The 20029-nt window shown below is 35.9% G+C and overlaps 2 protein-coding genes across 3 annotated transcripts; both read right to left on the reverse strand.

Moving 5' to 3' along the window:
- Window positions 1–1763: 1763 nt before the first annotated feature.
- Window positions 1764–19636, reverse strand: UBP5 (ubiquitin-specific protease 5). Of its 2 annotated transcripts, none has more exons than XM_028086140.2 (13): window positions 19268–19636; window positions 17775–18026; window positions 17427–17571; window positions 17240–17299; window positions 17043–17138; window positions 16536–16937; window positions 14401–14541; window positions 14150–14320; window positions 4752–5012; window positions 4509–4654; window positions 3593–4168; window positions 2211–2484; window positions 1764–2126 (listed from the first exon to the last, which is right to left on the reverse strand). In XM_028086140.2, the coding sequence occupies exons 1-13, from the start codon at window positions 19402–19404 to the stop codon at window positions 1968–1970; spliced, it is 2820 nt and encodes a 939-aa protein (XP_027941941.1). In that variant the 5' UTR covers window positions 19405–19636; the 3' UTR covers window positions 1764–1967. The 2 variants fall into 2 exon arrangements, with proteins under 2 accessions (XP_027941941.1, XP_027941949.1); XM_028086148.2 differs by having other exon boundaries at window positions 1764–2111; window positions 19268–19633.
- On the reverse strand, window positions 10215–10817 carry LOC146888866 (uncharacterized). Its single transcript, XM_085671414.1, has one exon. The coding sequence runs from the start codon at window positions 10815–10817 to the stop codon at window positions 10215–10217; it is 603 nt and encodes a 200-aa protein (XP_085527540.1).
- Window positions 19637–20029: the final 393 nt, after the last annotated feature.

The following is a 20029-nucleotide window of genomic DNA, read 5'->3' on the forward strand; positions in this document are numbered from 1 at the left end:
AACAATTCTACTAGCGATAGAACATAATATACACTATAAAAGAAACTCATATTTTCTGTTAATTTTGTTTTAAAATTTTTTCGTAGGAAATACTAATAAATTTTGTTATAAAAAAATTTTGCAGAAAATTGCTGCCAATTTTTTTGCAAAATATTTTGTATAAAACCTTTTTAACAATAAATTTTGTAGGAAATACTTATAAATTTTATAATTTTGTAGAAAATAATTACCCATAAAAGAATTACCTACCAATTAAGATTCTTAGAAAAAATAATAGAAAAAAAATTTTGCATTTTTTTTTTAAATTTACAAAAGAAAATCATATGTAATATAAGAATTTTTAGTAGTATTATCGATCAAGATTTTAATAAATAGTTTTACAATGAAAGTTGACAACTGCATACATCTTTTAATACTATTGATATTAGGCCTTTTAAGAATAGGAGAAGAAATGACATTGAGATACTATTGATATAGTCTTCATTTTTTTTTCACGGGGTGAAATGTAATATAGCATTAAGCATTAACACATGTTTTACCTATTTTTATTGTGTTTGACTTGCCAAAGCTAATTTTTTTTATTTCAAGTAGCAAGTTCATCCAAAAAAGTTTGGAATATTTTTCTATCATAAAAACATGTTCCAAACAAATTATTTGTATTGTTAAATCATGTGCATGTCATGCTATTGATACTGAAGTTTGATCATTGGGAGAGTTGTGATAGAGAAGAATATAAGATTGGAGCTCGATGTGTGTGCATGACAGTGGAACAGATGATGATAGCGAAAGTGATGCTAATGACAACAGAAAGAGATGAAAAAAAATACATTTTGAAATTGTGATTTTGGTTTCTTGTTATGATTAGAGCCACCTAAGTTTTTGGCATATTCAGATTTGTTTTGGATTCGAGTAATTATTATTATTATTCTTATTATTATTATTATTATTATTATTATTATTATTATAATAATAAAAGATTGTTGTGGCAGTTTTTCTCAGTAAGGGACCAAATGATAAATCTTTAACTAGTTATTAGCTTTGTATCCGGATAACTGTTTAATGAACAAAAATAAAATAAATCAAAACTTTTAAGAAATATAAATCAACTTTGTACTGCTGCGAAATTTATAACACTGTTTTCAAGAGTTTCTCCATTACCAGTTACTGAAAAAAGAGAAAATATTAATTTAAAATTTTCCATAGACAAATTAATTCATACATAAATCAATCTCTTAAACTTTTCTATATAATTTCTTTAAATTTTATTTTTAATTTGTGCATATAAATAACACAATTTTATTCTTTTTCTTTTTTGAAAGTTGTTTAGAAGAAGTCCATGTAAACGTACTACAACTTATATACCAAGATTTGTACTTGTGAAAAGAAAGACTATTACGTAAATCCAACACCTTCTCTTTATGCTTTTGCATTGAAATGGAAAAAACTTGCGTTCAATGCCACAATCAATCACCTCATTGTTTATATTTATGGTACCACTAACTAACAGTTACAAGTGTTTTAAAAGTGAACAACTTAAACACTTGTTTCTCAAACCAAAGGGTGTTCAAAATTCAACTTCCACTTTCCTTCCCCAAAAGGAACACAAAAATATAAGATAATTTGACACTCAAAAAGGTTTTTACTCCCATTTGATGCTACTCTTTCACTTTTGTTAGAACTATTTTTCCCCAATAATGGATTATCAAATAGTAGTTATTGGTGTGAAAGAATCTTTTTCCAACCCAAACATACAGGCAAATAAATGAAGCAAAAGTACATCAATCATTATTTCATTGATTACATACACTCTTGTATCAACAGGTTGATGCCTTTCATACAGTAAATTAAAATCCCTAATTTAAGCCATACATTGGAAATTGTTCACCTACCTTTTCCCAGAATTTTTCTGAAATTACAAAAGCATGACATCTACTTCATATTATACATAAAACTTCCAACATGAAGGACTAAGCTCCATTGCTAATGGCTGCTTCCTCGGTCTTCACCCTCCGGTAAAATAGAACATAGGCAGCAGCAGTGTTAACCTCATCCTCACTTATCAGTGTTATGTGGCTGTCATCAAAATTGTACCACCTGTTCTCATCTAAAAGCTGCACATTTGAAAACTATGAATCAGGAATAGCATTATATGTGCTGAACCATGGACTAAAATGAAAACAACTTCAATGGATTGAAATTTCAGAGTTTACCTTGATATGTGCAGTGTAATGCCCGCTACCCATGCTACCATAATGATTAGTAAGGGCATAGAGTTCGTACAGTTGGCGGCGAGAGTTGTTTTTGTTGGCTATGTAATTAGTTAAATCAAAATCATGAATGGGAAAGTTGACAAAAGTCTCCAGTTTATGCTTCATTGACCTGCTGTATGAAAACCTCTTCAAATGAATGACCAAAACCTCTGGGAGCCTCCACAAATCAAGCTTCTTACTAGCTTGTCGTCTCTCTTTGCATTTGGGACAGTACCTATATCAGATTTATATAAACATAACATTAATTTTATATATGTAAATAGAGAAATGTTTTAAGGAAGAGCTATTTCTGCAGTAGGAAGTAACAAATTTTTGCTTGACGTCAGATTTTTGTTGCAATACAACATCAAGCACGTAAACCATGTCAACGATTGAAATACAAAGGGACTAGTATGAATATTTCTTTATTATAAGGTTGAAATTACCATGAAGACATAGCTTGAATGAAATAACACAAAGAATACAAATAAAGACTGCACACATACAGCTAAAAACAGAGTCTCAATTGAGTGTTCCAATGATTTCATGATTAGAGTCTCGTGCAGATTTTCTTTAGTAGTATTTTTTTGGGTCAAAGAGAGACAGATTATAAAGGTAGAGTTATAGCTCATATTAAGGAGGAGCTCGCTAAGCAAAAATGCTGTTGTTACTAAGATAATCTACGTTAACTGCTGGCCGGGGTGACCAAATAAAAGATAGTGGCACCTCATGCAACAAAAGTGAATGTTGTTGATCAATATTTGCATTTACTCTTAATACAATACAAATAACCCTTTAATTAAGAAGAACGTTAGTGGTCAAATCCGATTGTTTCTAAAGTGGATTATAAGTGTAAAACAATCTCACAAAACCAACAGACCACTTATATATTATAATTTGATCATATCTCTAGAAGATGTGGAATCTCCAATACACTCACTTATGTGAAGGAGTGAGCATCTAAAGCGTGAGAATAGAGAAGACTTGACAGTGGGTGACACAAGGCCCAACAAACCTCACTTAGAATAGACTTTGATAAGCTCTAATATCATTTTAGAAAATGAATTTTGTGCAAAACTCAACTATACAAAATTGGTTTGTAAGCTTTGCACGCACTTATATATTATGATTTGGTCATATTTCTAGTCATATGAGATCTTTAACAGTTTTATTAACTTCAGTTAGATTCTTTTGTTGTGCAAGTCAACTTTTTAGGAAATATGTAATTAAAAAAGGTTATTTACAGATCTAGCACACAACTATTAATACATATTCCATTTCAATACTTGTTAAATAAGATGAAGAAAGATATGAAGAACAAAATGAGCTGGGTGTGAACTAACCACATATCTTCAGGCACCAGAGGTTCTTCCCGCAGAAAAGCTTCCAAGCAGGTGTACAAGGAGAGAGGTTCAGTACGAGCTTTCTTGGTTACAGGCCCATATTTTAAAACTTCAGGCAAACTCTCAATTGGATGAGTATCATACTTCTCCAGAAGCTTCTGAGACCAATCAATATACACTAAAACTTTTGGAGATGATTGAGGCAGTTTAACCACTTTCTCCTCGCCCATTGAAAGATCAATGCAAGCATTGTTATCACCAACCAAGAGAAGAGGTAACGTTGGCATTGAAGGTGCCTTTGAATTGGTAAAATCCTTATTTGATGAATTTGACACCGTGTTGCCAGCACATGCAGCATCATGAGTATTACTACATTCATCAGGTTCTGCTTTTGGGATGCTTGCTTCAGAATTAGTAGCTTGTTCTACATTACCACCTCTCCTTAGCAGAGGGGAAAGAATACGATTAACCATTACTTGTATATCACCTCTTGTGACTGTATCATCACATGAAATCAATGAAACAATAGGTGTTCCATACGGTTTCCATCCAGATATGACGTGTGAGTCACTGCTCCTAAGAAAATTAGAAACAATATATCAGAAAGCAGAGTAACAAACAACATACAAAATTATGCAAAATTAGGTGTTTTAAGGCCCACATGACATGATATCATGGCCAAGCGACTGCTACTTAAATATTAAAGGATCCACACCAAATAGACAAGATATGATCCAATCAGCACAACGTAATAGTCAAAATACCTCATTGTGGTTATTAAACATGACACTGTTTTACCAAATCTCAGAACTAGTAAAGTAAGCATCATTAAAGGCACTAATATGACAAAGCAAATTCAATTATTTGGCAAATATAACAACTGTAAGCATATCATGTAAAATTAGAAATCACATACTGCTCTCTTCGGCGATGTATCAACTGGAGATACTTTGTGTTCTTGTCTGTCTTTGGAATCTTATAAGCAGCAAGACGCTCATCATCTTTAATAGTAGACAAATGAACAGGATCTTCCAAATATCTATGGATCAAATGGTTTCGTACCTGTTAATAGCACATCAATATCAGACACTCAATTAGAATAAAATATATGCAATAATTCCAACAAATATATTTAAGTTATATTCTAGATGGTGAGTACCTCCACAAGCAATAGCCTCTCATTGTGCTTCAATGAGCAGGCATTGCTAAGTGCCTGGACGAGATCCTTGATTCGTCCCTGCTTAGGGACAGTTACTGTACAAGGAGATGGAAGGGCAGCCCCATCACAAGCAAAGACTGTCACTGTCATGGTTCTAGTGGCAGTGGAGGATTGGAGTGGCAGGGAAAGGTACATGAAAGGATCAAATGTGACAGACACTTTATTGCAAACTGGACAAACCAAAGTTGACTTGTATTGTCCCTGTGAAATGAAGAATTATCAGAAACATATCCAAGTTAGTGAACTTGATCAGGACTGATATAAAATGTAAATGTATACCATGCATAAACAATTATTAATGGAGGATAATCAGGAAAGCAAAGTTGATATTATGGACCAAAATTAGCATAATTGAAAATTGATGTCTATAAGAGTACTACATAAATCAGATATGTAGAGTATAATTTACACTACTAGAAAACACCATGTTATCTCTTAATCATATAATTACCCCTCCCTCTGGATGAGCTAGTCTTTTTTGTGAAGTTCAGAATGCTCAAAAGAAGAAGAATTATCATTGTCATGATAATCCTGTAAACCTTTATTTGTATATTGTTTTTGGTGGCACAAACCTTTATTTTTATGCCCAACATAATCATCACAACCCCATGCCTTCTTCCCTGTAAATTTCCCCTCCTAAATTCATTTTGATCATTTCAAACAAGTTGTTAGATGCAACGGATTTAAGTCCATCTCTTTGTATTTGTTTATTTATAAATACCTAACTCTGTGTGCTCAATACACATTAGGGGTTCGACCTATGTCGTTTTCTCTTTTATTTTAACATGTATCTAACTCTAGGTTTACTCCTTACCTCCCTAGTGAACAGTCTTTTCATCAATGCTAAATTTTTCCCAAAAATTGTTCCTTTTAATTTCCGGCTTTGCTCTTACATTAGCTCCGGTCGCCGCCTCCCCGCTGCTGCCTCAACCTTTGTTTTTTCCAGTCAGTTTACTGCTAACACAATATTTTCCACAGTGGCGTCACCATCATTTTATTTGGCAACACCACGGTTGTAATCATCCACGCCAAGCAACCACCACGCTGCCAAAATTGCAACTATCCCGCGCCTGCACATGCCTCCTTATCTCTTGTCACTGCCGTGCGTGGTGGCAGATCTGGCCCACCCTTCGACAGTGACCACCACTCCTGTATGGTGTTTCTGCTTATGACACATGTTCAGAAGTTTGGGAATAAACCAAACTGTTATACACCAATGATACTCGATGTCTTTATGGTGTTTGTCAAAATATCTTAAATATTGTTGCTCCCAGACGTCTTAATGGTACAATGGCTGAATATTTGGGTAAAGTTCATGTTCTTCTCCATGACTTCAAAGAGTTATTGTCTCCTGCCTCCACTCCATCTCAAGAACTAGAGCAACAATCAAAGTTATTCATGTTATTGGCCTTACATGAGCTTCTCGATGATTATTCACATGTCCATTTAGATTTTGGGCTCCCTAGTTGGGCCTACCTTTACTTCCACTTATTCCACCCTACTGCATGTGCCAAGTCAACCATTAAAATAAATTCTTTATTCAGTTCTGATGACTTTTCTGTTTTGGTATCTTAGCATGATGATCACAATCGCCCTCGCAGGCCAGAAAAAGGCGTCACAAGTATCAACATTGTCGTGAGGTAGGTCAAAAAATTGACCGATGTTATGCTTTACACAGTCGTCCTTTTCAATATGGTGTAGTTGCCCAAGCTACTGCATTGGAACCATCTAATTAGGGACTCACTTTATTGGATAGTTCAGGACAACCTATTATCTTCACCAAATTTCTTAAAATTATGAGGATTGTTAGAACTTTCGTTTTTGTTGCACACACAAGTACATCACACAAGTACATCCTTTGCTTACCTCACATTATTAGTAATAAATCTTTTTTCTCTTCTTTGTCTACTTCTGGTTATTTACCTTATGTTACCATGGCCAATGGCTCTACAACCAGCTCACATGGTATTAGTACTATAAATCGTCTTCCTTTTCTATATATTGATAATGTTCTTTATATCTTTGGGTCTCCATTTAACGGATTATGCCTTGGTCATCTCACCCATTGCCTTGATTGTATTATCACATCTGCCAAAAATTGTTTCTGTACAAGATTGGAGTTCAGGATGGATGATTAGTATCGAATGTTAGTCTCATGGTTTTTATCATCTACAGATATCTGAACATGTTGGTTTGTGATGGATTCTCCCTGCCATTAATGCTCAACTTGGTCATCCTAACCTTGCCAAGATGCAACAACTTGTTATACGTTTGTGTAAGTTATCAAGTATGTCTTGTGTGTCGTGTCAATTTAGAAAACACGGTCATAGTACATTCCTCAAAAGTATCTCACGTGTTTTGTCTCCTTTTGCCTGAGTCCACTATGACATTTGGTAACCAAATCATGTTTAGTTACAATTAGGAATTTAGCATTGTCACTTTTACTGATAATTATTCAAGATGTACTTTGTTATTTTTAATGACAATTGGATGTTGATGGGCCTCAACATTTAAAGTTGGGCCTAATGACGAAATTGATTGCCTTAAAGCTACACTCAAATAAGTGATCAAGATTATTGTGATACATTTTCACGCAAAATCACAAATGTTCGTCCTTTCCTTGCTATGGTTGTCACTCACCACTAGCCTCTCCACTAATTCGATATTAAAAATGTTTTTTTTCATGAAAAATTATAGGAGTGACTTACAAGGAATAACCTCCTAGATTTGTTGCTCAAGGGAAGTGTGGCTTAGTATATAACTTGTGTCGATCTTTTGTATGGGTTAAAAAAATTTCTAAGAGCTTGGTTTGGAAAATTTAGTCACATTGTACAAGGGTTGAAACAAAGTAAACCAAATCATTCAGTTCTCTTTTGTCATATTTCTCCTGGGAAGTGTTTACCAAATTGCCTATTTGAACAGCATAATTATTACTAGAAATGGCATCATTAAAATTTCCCCAGAAAAGTCACTTTTAGAAGACCAAAGAACTGAGCAGCTTAAAGTACTTTGTATTAAGAAAACTCAATCGTAAGAAGGCATTGTTATCTCAGAGAAAATGTCTTCGAAATTTTGGACGAAACAAAGCATGACTGAATGTCAGCCTGTTGATAACCCTATGGGTCCAAATAAAATATGAATGACAAGGCAAGTTGAACCTTTCTAAATCCAGAAAAATATACAAGATAGTCAAGAAACTCATTCATCTCACGAATTACTAATCCCAACCTCTCTTTTGCAATTGGAATTATTAGTCAATTTATGTAGGCTCCTCACATTGATAGTTGGATGTTGAATGCATTTTTAGATACAAAGAAAAAGCACATGGACAAGGATTATCTTATGAAGAAAAGGAAAGTACCCAAGTTTTGGATATTTTGATGTTGATTGAGCAAGAAGTCCAATGGACAAACACTACTATAGGATATTTTGTATACAGAGGAGGAAATATTATCTCCAGGGAAAGTTTGAAACAAAATGTTGTTGCCTGATTTAGTGCAAAAGTTGAATATAGCTATGGCCTCTGCTACATGTTAACTTAAGTGAATCTAACAATTCCAAGAACTGTAGTTTTGTGAAGTTCAGCAGATGAAGTTGTATTGTGATGATCAAGGAACACTTCATGTTGTCTCTAATACAATGTTCCACAAAAGAACCAAAGATATAAAGATTGATTCTCATTTGGTTCAGGAAAAATTACTGGCCAAGGAAATCAGGATATCAATTATTGAATCCTGCATTTCTAACCAGTTTTATCACTGCTTACCAAGACAAAGCTAAAAAATCTTTCAGGATAAAAATAGTATATAATAGTCCCCAAAGATCCTAATTATGCCTACTTAAGGATCAAGGCAGTTTATTACTTCTTGAAGAGATTTCAGATAAATGAAACAGTGAAAAAACTTATCACTGTTACTGTTTTACTACTGTTTATATAAGAAGATAGTAAGCAGAATACAAAGAGTCAAGACCCAGTCCTAACCCTAACCCTAAAGAAAGGATCCCATACATGATAAATAAAATATTACATCTCAACACTCCCCCTCAAGCTGGAGCATATAGATCATATGCTCCAAGCTTGGAACATATAAATTGAATTCTAGGCCCTCTTAAAGATTTAGTCAGAATGTCTGCAAGTTGTTCATTAGAGCTGACAAACTCTGTAACAAGATCCTTGGATAGTAATTTCTCTCTAACAAAATGACAATCAATTTCTATATGCTTTGTTCTCTCATGAAACACCGGATTGGAGGCAATGTGAAGGGCTGCTTGGTTGTCACAATATAACTTCATCTGCTCATTTTCACAAAATTTCAACTCTTGAAGGAGTTGTTTAATCCATACTAGTTCACATGTAGCTAGAGCCATAGATCGATATTCCGCCTCTGCACTAGATCGAGCAACAACACTTTGTTTCTTACTTTTCCAAGATACAAGGTTCCCTCCAAGGAATACACAATATCCTGTGGTAGATCTTCTATCAATTGGACAACCAGCCCAATCTGCATCACAATACGCTTCAACTTGAGTACTTCCCTTGTTCTCATACAACAATCCTTGTCCTGGGTTCCCTTTTACATATCTGAGAATGCGAATCACAGCATTCCAATGATCAATGTGGGGATTTTGCATAAATTGACTAACAACTCCCACTGGATAAGAAAGATCAGGTCTTGTTATAGTAAGGTAGATGAGTTTTCCAACCAACCTTCTATATCTCTCTGGATCTGAGAAAAGTTCACCTTGATCTCTTGTTAATTTTTGATTTGAGTCCATAGGGCTATGAATGGGCTTGCAATTTGTCAGACCTGTTTCTTCCAAAATATCAAGAGCATATTTTCTCTGTGCAATGATGACACCTTCTTTTGATTGCGCCACTTCAATACCAAGAAAATATTTAAGACGACCCAAATCTTTGGTCTGAAAGTGGCTAAACAAATGGTTCTTCAATTGAGCAATTCTAGTGATATCATTTCCTGTGATAACAATATCATCAACATAAACCATAAGATAAACACATTTGTCAAGAGAAGTATGACCATAAAATACTGAATGATCCGCTTCACAACGTTTCAATCCAAAATTCTGCACAACACGACTAAATTTACCAAACCAAGCTCGAGGAGATTGCTTCAAGCCATAGAGAGAACGATGCAACTTACAAACTAATCCAGACTCCCCCTGAGCAACAAACCCAGGAGGTTGCTCCATGTATATCTCCTCTTCCAGATCACCATGAAGAAAGGCATTTTTAATGTCCAACTGATACAGAGGCCATTGGTGAATGGCAGCCATAGCAAGGAAAAGACGAACAGAACTTATTTTAGCCACAGGAGAAAAAGTATCACAATAGTCAAGACCGTAAACCTGAGTATACCCCTTAGCGACGAGACGGGCTTTGAGTCAGTCTACAGCGCCAGTCGGACCAACTTTAATAGCATAGACCCATCTACAGCCCACAGACTTCTTACCAGGAGGAAGAGAGACAAGTTCCCAAGTCCCACTGTGTTCAAGTGCCTGCATTTCATCAATCATGGCTTGTCTCCATCCAGGATGACCAAGTGCCTCATCAACATTCTTAGGAACCTTAATGGTAGACAAGGAGGAAACAAAGGAGAAATATGGAGGAGACAAACGATGATAACTCAAAAAGTTATAAATAGGATGTGGATTACGAGTAGAGCGAGTACCTTTCCGAAGGGCAATAGGCCAAGTGTGATCGGAGTCAAGAGAAGATGAAGAGGATGAAGGATCCATGATTCGAGAATCTGGTGGAGAAGGATTTGAGTCACAGGGGTCTTCAGGCAAGGAAGGAGTCACTGGAGTGCGACGCTGATATGTGAGAAGAGGTGGTTGAACAATGTCATTGGCATTTTGAGGTTGAGTTTCAGGAAGAACCAAGGGATCACAGGATGGTAAAGGAAGGACTTGTTGAATAGATGAACTCTCCTCCATGGAGGACAAGAAAAAAGGTGTGTCCTCAAAGAATGTAACATCAGCAGACATATAATACCTTTTGGTTGAGGGAGAATAACATTTATACCCTTTCTAAAGGCGAGAATATCCCAAAAAAACACACTTAATAGCCTTTGCAGAAAGTTTATCAAGACCTGGAGAGACATTATGAACAAAACAAGTACATCCAAACACACGTGGAGAAACACGATACAAAGGATCATTTGGAAAAATTATCGAGTGAGGAATTTTATTTTCAATAGAAGAAGAAGGCATCCTATTGATTAGAAAACAAGCAGTGAGGACTGCATCTCCCCAATGATGAATAGGAACATTGGTATTCAACATGAGAGAGCGTGCAGTTTCGATAAGGTGTCTATTCTTTCTTTTGGCTATGCCATTTTGTTGTGGAGTATGAGGACATGTTGACTGATGTAAAATTCCTTGGGAAGATAAAAATGAGGAAAACGTAGCAGAAAAATATTCCTTAGCATTATCACTTCTGAGAGTTTTAATTGTCTTCCCAAATTGGTTCTTAATTTCATTAAAGAAGGACACAAATATGGATAAAAGTTCCGATCTTTCTTTCATTAGATAAACCCAAGTACATCGAGAGAATTCATCAATGAACGTTACAAAATAGTTAAAACCAAAAGAAGTGACACGACTTGGTCCCCAAACATCAGAATGAACAGTAGAAAAAGCAAAATTACATCGTGTCTCAAACTTTTTAGGGAAGGAAGATCTAACATGCTTTCCTAACTGACACGATTCACAATCTAAGGCTTGAATGTGTTTGAGACTCGGAACCATCATCTTCAACTTAGACAAATTTGGGTGACCTAAACGATCATGCAAAAGTTTTGGGGATGAAGTTGCAAAACAAGATACTGAGGAGCTTGGTTTTAGGAAATAAAGTCCCCGTGACTCATGTCCTTCTCCAATCAGACGACCCGTACCATGTTCCTGTATAGCAAAGGAATTAGCAGTAAAGGTTACAGAACAATTTAAGGAACGAGTCAATTGACTCAAAGAGATTAAATTGTAAGGACAATGAGGAATGTACAAAACAGAGTTTAAATTTAGTGAAGGTGATAAAGAAACTTTGCCAATTCCTTGAGATGCCACTTTGGATCCACTTGCAACAGTAATAAAATGAGGACTTTTGGGAGAGGAAATGGAGGAAAATGAGGAAATGTTACCAGAGACATGATCTGAGGCACCTGAGTCAAGAATCCATGGACTAAGACCTTCCACAGATTGAGAGATGCATGCAGTTGACATTGAAGAGGATGGGCCAGGATTGTTGGATTTCTCAGATTTGTACCTCAAGAATTCTTGGTACTCTTCATCAGAAATTCTAGATTCTGAATGATCAGACTTGGACACATGAGCAGCTTTATCGGGAAAACCATGTAAGGAATAACACTTGTCTTGGGTATGGCCCATTCTATTACAATATGAGCATTGAGGACGCCCACTTCGACCACCACGTCCTCCACGGTTGCTCCGACCTCCTCCTCTTCCTCGTGGTGCTACCATTGCTGATGTTTCAAAAACATCAGTTGAACTTTCATCTTTGACCAATGTAGGTACACGAAGAAGTCTAGTAACTAAGTTGTCCATCGAAGGGATTTGATCACCGGCTAAAACTTGATCACGCACATGATCAAAAGTCGAGTGTAGGCTCCTCAGAATTAAGACCATGTAAAACTTATCAAGTTTTTTGTTGATATCTTCTAATGAATTAGCCACAAAAAAACTCTTCAATTCTTCTACTGCAGCCCTAGCCTTTCCTATATGAGAAACCATATCATGATTGATTTGTTTGAGTGAGGCTACTCTTTGAGTTGCATCAAAGAGGCGTTGAATGTCGTTAGCAAAAATATCTTGTGCCCTTTTCCAAAAAGAGAAGCATGTCTTGTAAGGTCTCAAAATGTCTAAGACCCCTTGCTCAACTGATTGCCATAAAACAGCACACAACTGAAAATCCAATTTCTGCCACTTAGGTTTCTCTTCCTCGGAAATATTAGAGACCTCTTTTTCAAGATGATCATGATAACCTTGACCAAGAAACCACAACTCCACCGAAGCTGACCAAGAGGAGTAATTTTTCCAGTTCAGTTTCGCAGAGGTAATAATAGGAGTAGCTGATAGAGAGGGAGACATTCCACCCGTAGAAGCCATTAAAAAAAAAAACTTAACTTTTGAGAAGAAACCCTAGGTTCAAGATATGGTCACCGAAACAGAGAACCAAGAGCAGATATAAGACCAGGAGGCTCCGACGAGACGAACGACGGTGGCGCGGCGCGATTCCGGCGCCGGGAAGGCGGCGCGTGGTGTACACACGCTTGAAGGCCGCCGGAGAGAAGCGGAGCGTGGCAGCGCGTGCGGAGGTTTCCGGGGACGTGACTTGCGGGGATGGGTTGCGCTCCTCGAGGCGCACCTAACCCTGACTTCGCCGGAGTATACACGCCGGCGGCGACGGCGGACGGCGCGGCGGACGGCGGCGGACAGTTGCGGAAGACGGCGGACGATGACAGTCACTGTGACAAACAGTGAAGATGAACCAGACTCATGTTCTGGCTCTTGATACCATCTTGAAGAGATTTCAGATAAATGAAACAGTGAAAAAACTTATCACTGTTACTGTTTTACTACTGTTTATATAAGAAGATAGTAAGCAGAATACAAAGAGTCAAGGCCCGGTCCTAACCCTAGCCCTAAAGAAAGGATCCCATACATGATAAATAAAATATTACATCTCAACATTACTCATTGTAGCAACTAATAAATATTAGAAGCTGAATGAATCAGAGATAAGAAAAGGTGAAATGCAAAGGAAAATATTGAGTTTGTGAGGGTATGATTGTATTTAATTTAAAAAGCTAGTTGACAGAATCCTGAAAATTTTCTAAAATGTTGATATGTCAACACCTACATCAAATTTTCAGAATGCTAAGAAAGATTATTTGAATGGATAGAATGAGACCTGAAATTATATCTAGAAGTAACAAAGATACAGTTACAAAAAGGGTTGATATATGATTGAGTGGCATGAGAAGATCCATATGCAGGATTCAGATTAGCTGTAAGCAAATATTCAAGCAGCCAACAATCAGTCTCAGGATACAAGATATTTACCAATTGAATGAAAATCTAACTTAGCAACATGGCGATTGTAACACTATTTGCATGTGCAGGCACACACGCATGTTGAATTTCAGTTAAAAGTCATATTTAGACAAACTGAATGATTTATAGTAATATTTTATGCAGCATTTCCAGTTAACCATGCAAGTTAAAGCTGTTTCTGACAAGCTGATATTAAGCCATTAACTGTGACACAGTAAAAAAATCTACTAATTACTCATTTGACTTACCTGGCATACATCAACAATTATGGAATCATTACGAGAAATATGATTTGCCCAATATTCATCAGCCACTTCTTCATCAGGTCTGCCATCAGCATCTCGAGACTTTATATATGGTTTGTGTTTTACTCTATTCAAGTCTTCATGAAGACCATCAAGAAGAAAAGCCAAAAGCTCCTGAAAAAAATAATAAAATAAATATTACCGCAGACTACATCATAGAAATTGGAGGGTGAAATTTCAGTTATCGAGCAAACCTGAGAGTCATGTTGATTGTGCCCACTGAACTGAGGTGCAAAGCGAACAAGCTTTGTTTTAAAGGGCCGAGGAGCAATTGGGGTTCGTCCAGGTGCCCATAGCTTTCGAAGCAACTCACCAAATGCTAGGGCTAGTTCCCCCTTCATGGTGAAAACTTTCATTTAGAACAATACTTCATAATTATAACACATCAGTTATCATAAGGTAGACAAAATCATTTCCTAAACAAACCAAGTTATTGAAGGATGGCACAGTCATGCACAAAAAGTTCAATCCTAATGTAGGCATTCAAGGAATATGAAGACAACCCAAGATTACTCTCGTCCAAATGGTATCAACAAAGACCATTCTTTTCATATATGTTTCCATAGACATCAAGTCAAATATTCTTCATTTCAAAATAACATGAAATACAACTCAAAATAATACCTCAATGAATAACAGAACAATAGAATAAAAAAAGCATTTTCCTTTCCCTTATACTAGTCAAATAGGTGTCTTGTCACATATACAACACAAGATAATAACTCTCTTCCAAATGGTATCAATGAAGACCAATATTTTCATATATGTTACCGTAGACTAGGAGTCAAATATGCTTCATTTCAAAACATTAAATATGACCAAAAATAATAGCCTCCATGAAAAACAGAATAATAGAATAAAAAAGGCATTTCTTTGTCAGTTAAACAACAGAAATGAGATATTTAAAAAGGAACACTCTTTCCCCGAGGTTAAGACTTAGACTTAGGCTAGGCTTATATGCATTAATGGACCTCCTAGTTTTAGGAGGGGAGGGAATACATTCTTCCCTCTAGAATTCAATAGATAAAACCCAAGCTCAAGAGAAATCAAAACTATATTATTGATAGAAAAATATTAAAAATATTACTGAGGGGGGCTTATATTCGTAGAGCAATGCAATTCAAATATGACAAACTCTCTCTACCCAACCCTTACAATGTATTGGAATAGGGAATTTCACTATTCCAAGGAAATTAAAATACAATTTCAATTCAAATTGTTTCATTTTTCGATTGTTTTGTATAGAAAGAGCAATTCAAATTTATTGAACTTTAATTTTATTGTTTATATAGATTATTTCAATTACCACCAAATACAATATTTAATAATTCATAAATATCAATTGGCAATATTTATCAATCAATTTGGACTAGGTTTATTTTGGGCAAAGCTTCTTGAAAAATTTTGAACTAAAGTTTTTCTTAGTTGTCATTGGTCGAGGTTATTTATTATTGAAATCAACCACAATTATTTTGGATGATATACGGGACCAGGTTATTTTTTTGAACATCATTGATAGAGTTTATTTTGTGGTCAGCTTTTTGAATAATATCTATTGAAAAACTCCCTCACTAACATTGGTCGAAAGCTTCCTCAGTCATCATTAGAAAAATAACAATTGACTTTGGCTTGAAAGATAACCTAGACAATGTCGGCCAAAAAATAACCACAATTGACTTTGGCTTCAAAGAAACCCTCATCAACATCATTTTGAAAAAACAATGTTGAGTTGATGATGAGGTGACCTCGGCCGAGCTAACAACATCCACATTGAGAGTGACTGATGACATCCCTATCGAGGCTGCAATTAAGGAACCTTTCCCATATATACATATATATGGTTCTGACACAAGTCCACAAATATAGTATTGTTAAGATTCAATCACTACATTTGAAGTACTATTCGTCGGAATTTAATGCCTCGATCACAATTTGTTCCTTAAAAATCTCCTTAGTGAGGAAAGTGTATATGAGTTACCATTGATCTCAACTATTAAATAATGTGAGATTTATGAGAGTATCAGAACAAGCCACCAATGGTGGTTTAAGAACAAGAGTAGCCTAGAACCCTCTATTTTGTTGCCCACAAACACTATCAACGTCCCAACCTTGAGTCCGCTAATAGAGCAAGGTGTACATAAGTTACCTTTGACCTCAATTCTTAAGCAATGTAGAACTTATGGGTGTATCAAAACAAGCACACACACAACAAATTCTGTAAATAACCTTTTACCTCTAAACCAAATCCTTGTTCTTAGAGTATTCCTAATAAAAGTACATAAAGAAGAGGAAACAAGTTCATGCTTACAGCTTTTTAGATGATACTTACAACCATGCCCAATGGATTTTGCCAATTAATCTCTCGATGATAGTCTTCCCTGAAGTATCTGGCAAATTCTGGTGTATGAACAAGGCATTGTATTGCGCTATTCATGTAACAGGTATTGCCAAGATTCAGCAACCCAGTTAGACCACCAAATGAACCTCTTGTGGTGACACCACTGGTTCCATAAGGGTTTTCGATGTCTCTGAGAGGAGAATTTATGTTTAGAGATGAAGAAAGGTCTGTGTTGTAGCCTCTAGATGCACCTTTGCTAGCAGATAAGCCACCGGCAATTGATAAGCTCGACTTTGGAGGTTCCACAAGAGCAAAGTTCGCCTCCCTCAATGCAGAACCGTTTTCTTGAGCAAAACTTGTGTTGTTTGAATTGTTGATGACCTCAACAAGAATCTGCATGAATGTTGTCAATAGTCAAAAGAAAAACAGGAGTGATAAATTGAAGTGTTTAAGCATGAACAAGAGAACACTCCAATATAAAAATTAGTGAAGACTCACATCTTGGTCCATTTGTAAATTAGCATCATCGAGAGTTTTGTCCATGTCATTCATCAAAGCATGCTTCCGACGGGAATAGTAATCCCATATACACACCTACAGTAGAGGTAGCTCTCACTACTTGCTAAATATAAAAGAAAAAAAAGAGAAGCTTTCAAACAAATTAGAATATCAAGAAGGAAATATGAAGTCTTTACTTGGTCTGGTGGAAGATCAAATATTTCACAAGCTTTTCTGTGAAGCTGTCCAATGGTTTCCTGCTCAAAATATCTCAACTCTAAGGTAGATATAGCATGTAACCTGAATTTTTACTAGCAAAGGAATGACAAGGATGCTAAAGATATATTTATCAAATATCATGACTAATACTTTATCACATCATACCTTCTTGCTTATTCTTATAGCAAAACGATCATTTTTTGGCAACATAAGTAATTGAAGCCGCAAAGGATACACCTCCACCGCCAATTCAGTCTGGGAAAAACCTGAACTAATAACTTTCCTTGCCAATGTAGGTCCACCACCATACCTAGTCAAGAAGGGGGCGAAATGTCAGGCACCTCATTAAAGCACAGTTAAGGGATTAGTCATCTTTGAGTTTATGTCAATTTATAGATTCTTCAAAAACCATGAAAATCAAGAAATTAAAAAAGAGAATCATAACTACCGTATGGTGCTTATCACATTTTAGAAGAACCATATATGACCTACGTGACAGGTAGACAATCTCACCATCTAAATAATTGATCCCAAACTTCTTGGGGAAGTAATACATAGTCACGGCCTTCTAGAAGAGTGTCATGAATCTCTATACCCATACCAGAGTCTTCTGACACAGTATCATCAATCAAATCAGAATTATCAATACCAGCTGGCCTCTTTAAAGCACTTGAGTTGGCCAAATCATGTTCAGATAAGGAAGATCCATCATATGAAGTGTTTGACTGGTCTTGGTTCACATATTCAATCCAATATTGCCACCATCTGCATAAAAACTATCAGAAACAACATCCTTCTAATTTTGTATAATTACATGTGTGTGGAGGTATTCATTCAAACTAAGCTAGTCGGTCTTTAGCCACAAATGAAGATTAAAGTACAAACTACAAAGCATTTCCGCTTCAAGGTTATTGTCACTAATTAAAAGAAAAAAAAAAGTCTCTTTGGGTTTCCACCAACAGACATGAACAAAGGAACTAATTTTTTTTTTCTTTTCACGCACAGCTTTTTGTCCCGACATATTTGTTACATGCAAATCAACTTTGGAACGGCAGCTCAACTTTAATTGCTTTTAAATAGTCAAGTAGCTCCTTTCCTTGGGAGCAAATTGCTTCCAGTTCTAGGGAAACATCTGTATGAAAGGCACTAAGTGAAGCAATTTCTTATTGTTTGGAGTATAGGTACTAAGTGCAACACCTATATTTTGCAGAGGGGTGCAATATTTATCATTTCTGTAGTATGCCGTACTCATACACACAAACAACAGAACACCCCCGTCTCAGGTTTAACAAAACTTACTGAACTGAATAAAAGCCTAGTCCTTGAAGTTTATATTACAACGATAAAATGCAAGTCCAAGCAAAAATGCAACCAAGGGATTCTAATAAGTCTTCGTTGCACAATCAGCAGCAAACAACTGCTTGACCCAATACCTCCTAAGTTCACAAGGGTAACATTGAAGCAGCTCAATAACCCTGCCCCAAGCAAACTGATTTACAGTACATATTTATCGGATATTAAATTGTCATGGAAAATGGTTCATACAACCCAGTCAGAGTATTATCATTTTCCCATAATTCAAAATGCAACTTTCTAACAAATAATTGAACAGGAAGCTAGTTCTTTGTTAGAGAATTGTTACAATTACTATCACAGAAAAATTACTCCCCCCACCCCTCTTATTGGACAGGGGTGTTGAGGGTTACGGGTAGTTATAATCAAGGAATCATCATTGTAACAGATTAAACCAGTATAAGATTATTGCAATATTCACTTAAAATCCATCCCGCAACTCCCAAAAATTCCACTCCAATGACTATGTAGAGCGAAATCAGGTCAGAAAACCGAGGGCAAAGAAAGAGGAAGATCTAGAAAATTGGGGGCAATCCCATTTTGCCAAGAGAAGGAAACGTTGGCATAACTTAAGAAAAAACAGAAAAGGTGTGAACTTTGGGTGTGATTTAGGGTACCCAGTTGCAAAAGTGAGGGAAAGAAGAAGGAAAAACCTCTGAGTGATTAAGAAGAAGGTGTCTCCTTCTTTGCTGTTAGCCTGGGCAGCGAGAGCAATGTCTTTGATCATGATCCTCTCCTCGTCCGGACTCAGCTCAGAGACGCTGCTGCCACCCACCGACACCTCCATCATCTTCTTCTCTCAACTCAACCCAATTTCCTCTTTCTCTTCTCTTTCTGTCTGCTGTCTTAGACAAGCCAGTTTCAGAGGAAAACGACAAAAACAACAAACAACGGCTGGTCTCTCGCTTATATCAGCGTCTAACACCGGTTAGCCGTGGCAGGCCGACCTCGGTCCTATGAAGTTTTACACAATCGCAACTTTGCTTCCGTTAAAATTGTGGAGATTTTACCTAGGTTACACAATCGCACCCATTTTTCACTTGTCTCAAAAAAAAAAAAAACTTTCGTCGAGATTGAAAATTTTGTGTCTTAAATTTAGATACATTTTAACTTTTAAAATTTTTAAAATAAATAAATTTAGGTTTTTTTTTTAATTTAACGTGTTTTGTGATTATGATTTTATTAATATTCCACAGAATATAGATTTTTTTATGGTTTAATTTTTTTGGAAGATTATTGTTCTGGTCTTGATCTTAAAGATCCAGATAAAAACAAAATTTTAAGATTCAGATTAGAACAATTTCCATTTTCATTTGGTCCTCATATGTAGTTCCAATTGAGTTATATTTTTAAAAATTTATTTCAATTTTATCAATTTTATCATCTACTTTAAAACTAAGAAAACAAACTACTAG

Source organism: Vigna unguiculata, chromosome 1 (genome assembly GCF_037176805.1).
Source record: "Vigna unguiculata cultivar grain cowpea cultivar isolate G323 ecotype 2 chromosome 1, ASM3717680v1, whole genome shotgun sequence".
Taxonomy (NCBI): Eukaryota; Viridiplantae; Streptophyta; class Magnoliopsida; order Fabales; family Fabaceae; genus Vigna; species Vigna unguiculata.

Bases quoted from the DNA above. Each gene is read 5' to 3' on its own strand.
- LOC146888866 (XM_085671414.1), bottom strand. From the start codon at position 10,817: ATGTCTGCTGATGTTACATTCTTTGAGGACACACCTTTTTTCTTGTCC.
- UBP5 (XM_028086140.2), bottom strand. From the start codon at position 19,404: ATGATGGAGGTGTCGGTGGGTGGCAGCAGCGTCTCTGAGCTGAGTCCG. The intron at 14,542-16,535 runs GTAAGTATCATC...TTCACCATGAAG, and splicing joins AAAATCCATTGGGCATGGTT to GGGGAACTAGCCCTAGCATT. The intron at 4,655-4,751 runs GTACTCACCATC...TGCTATTAACAG, and splicing joins AGAGGCTATTGCTTGTGGAG to GTACGAAACCATTTGATCCA.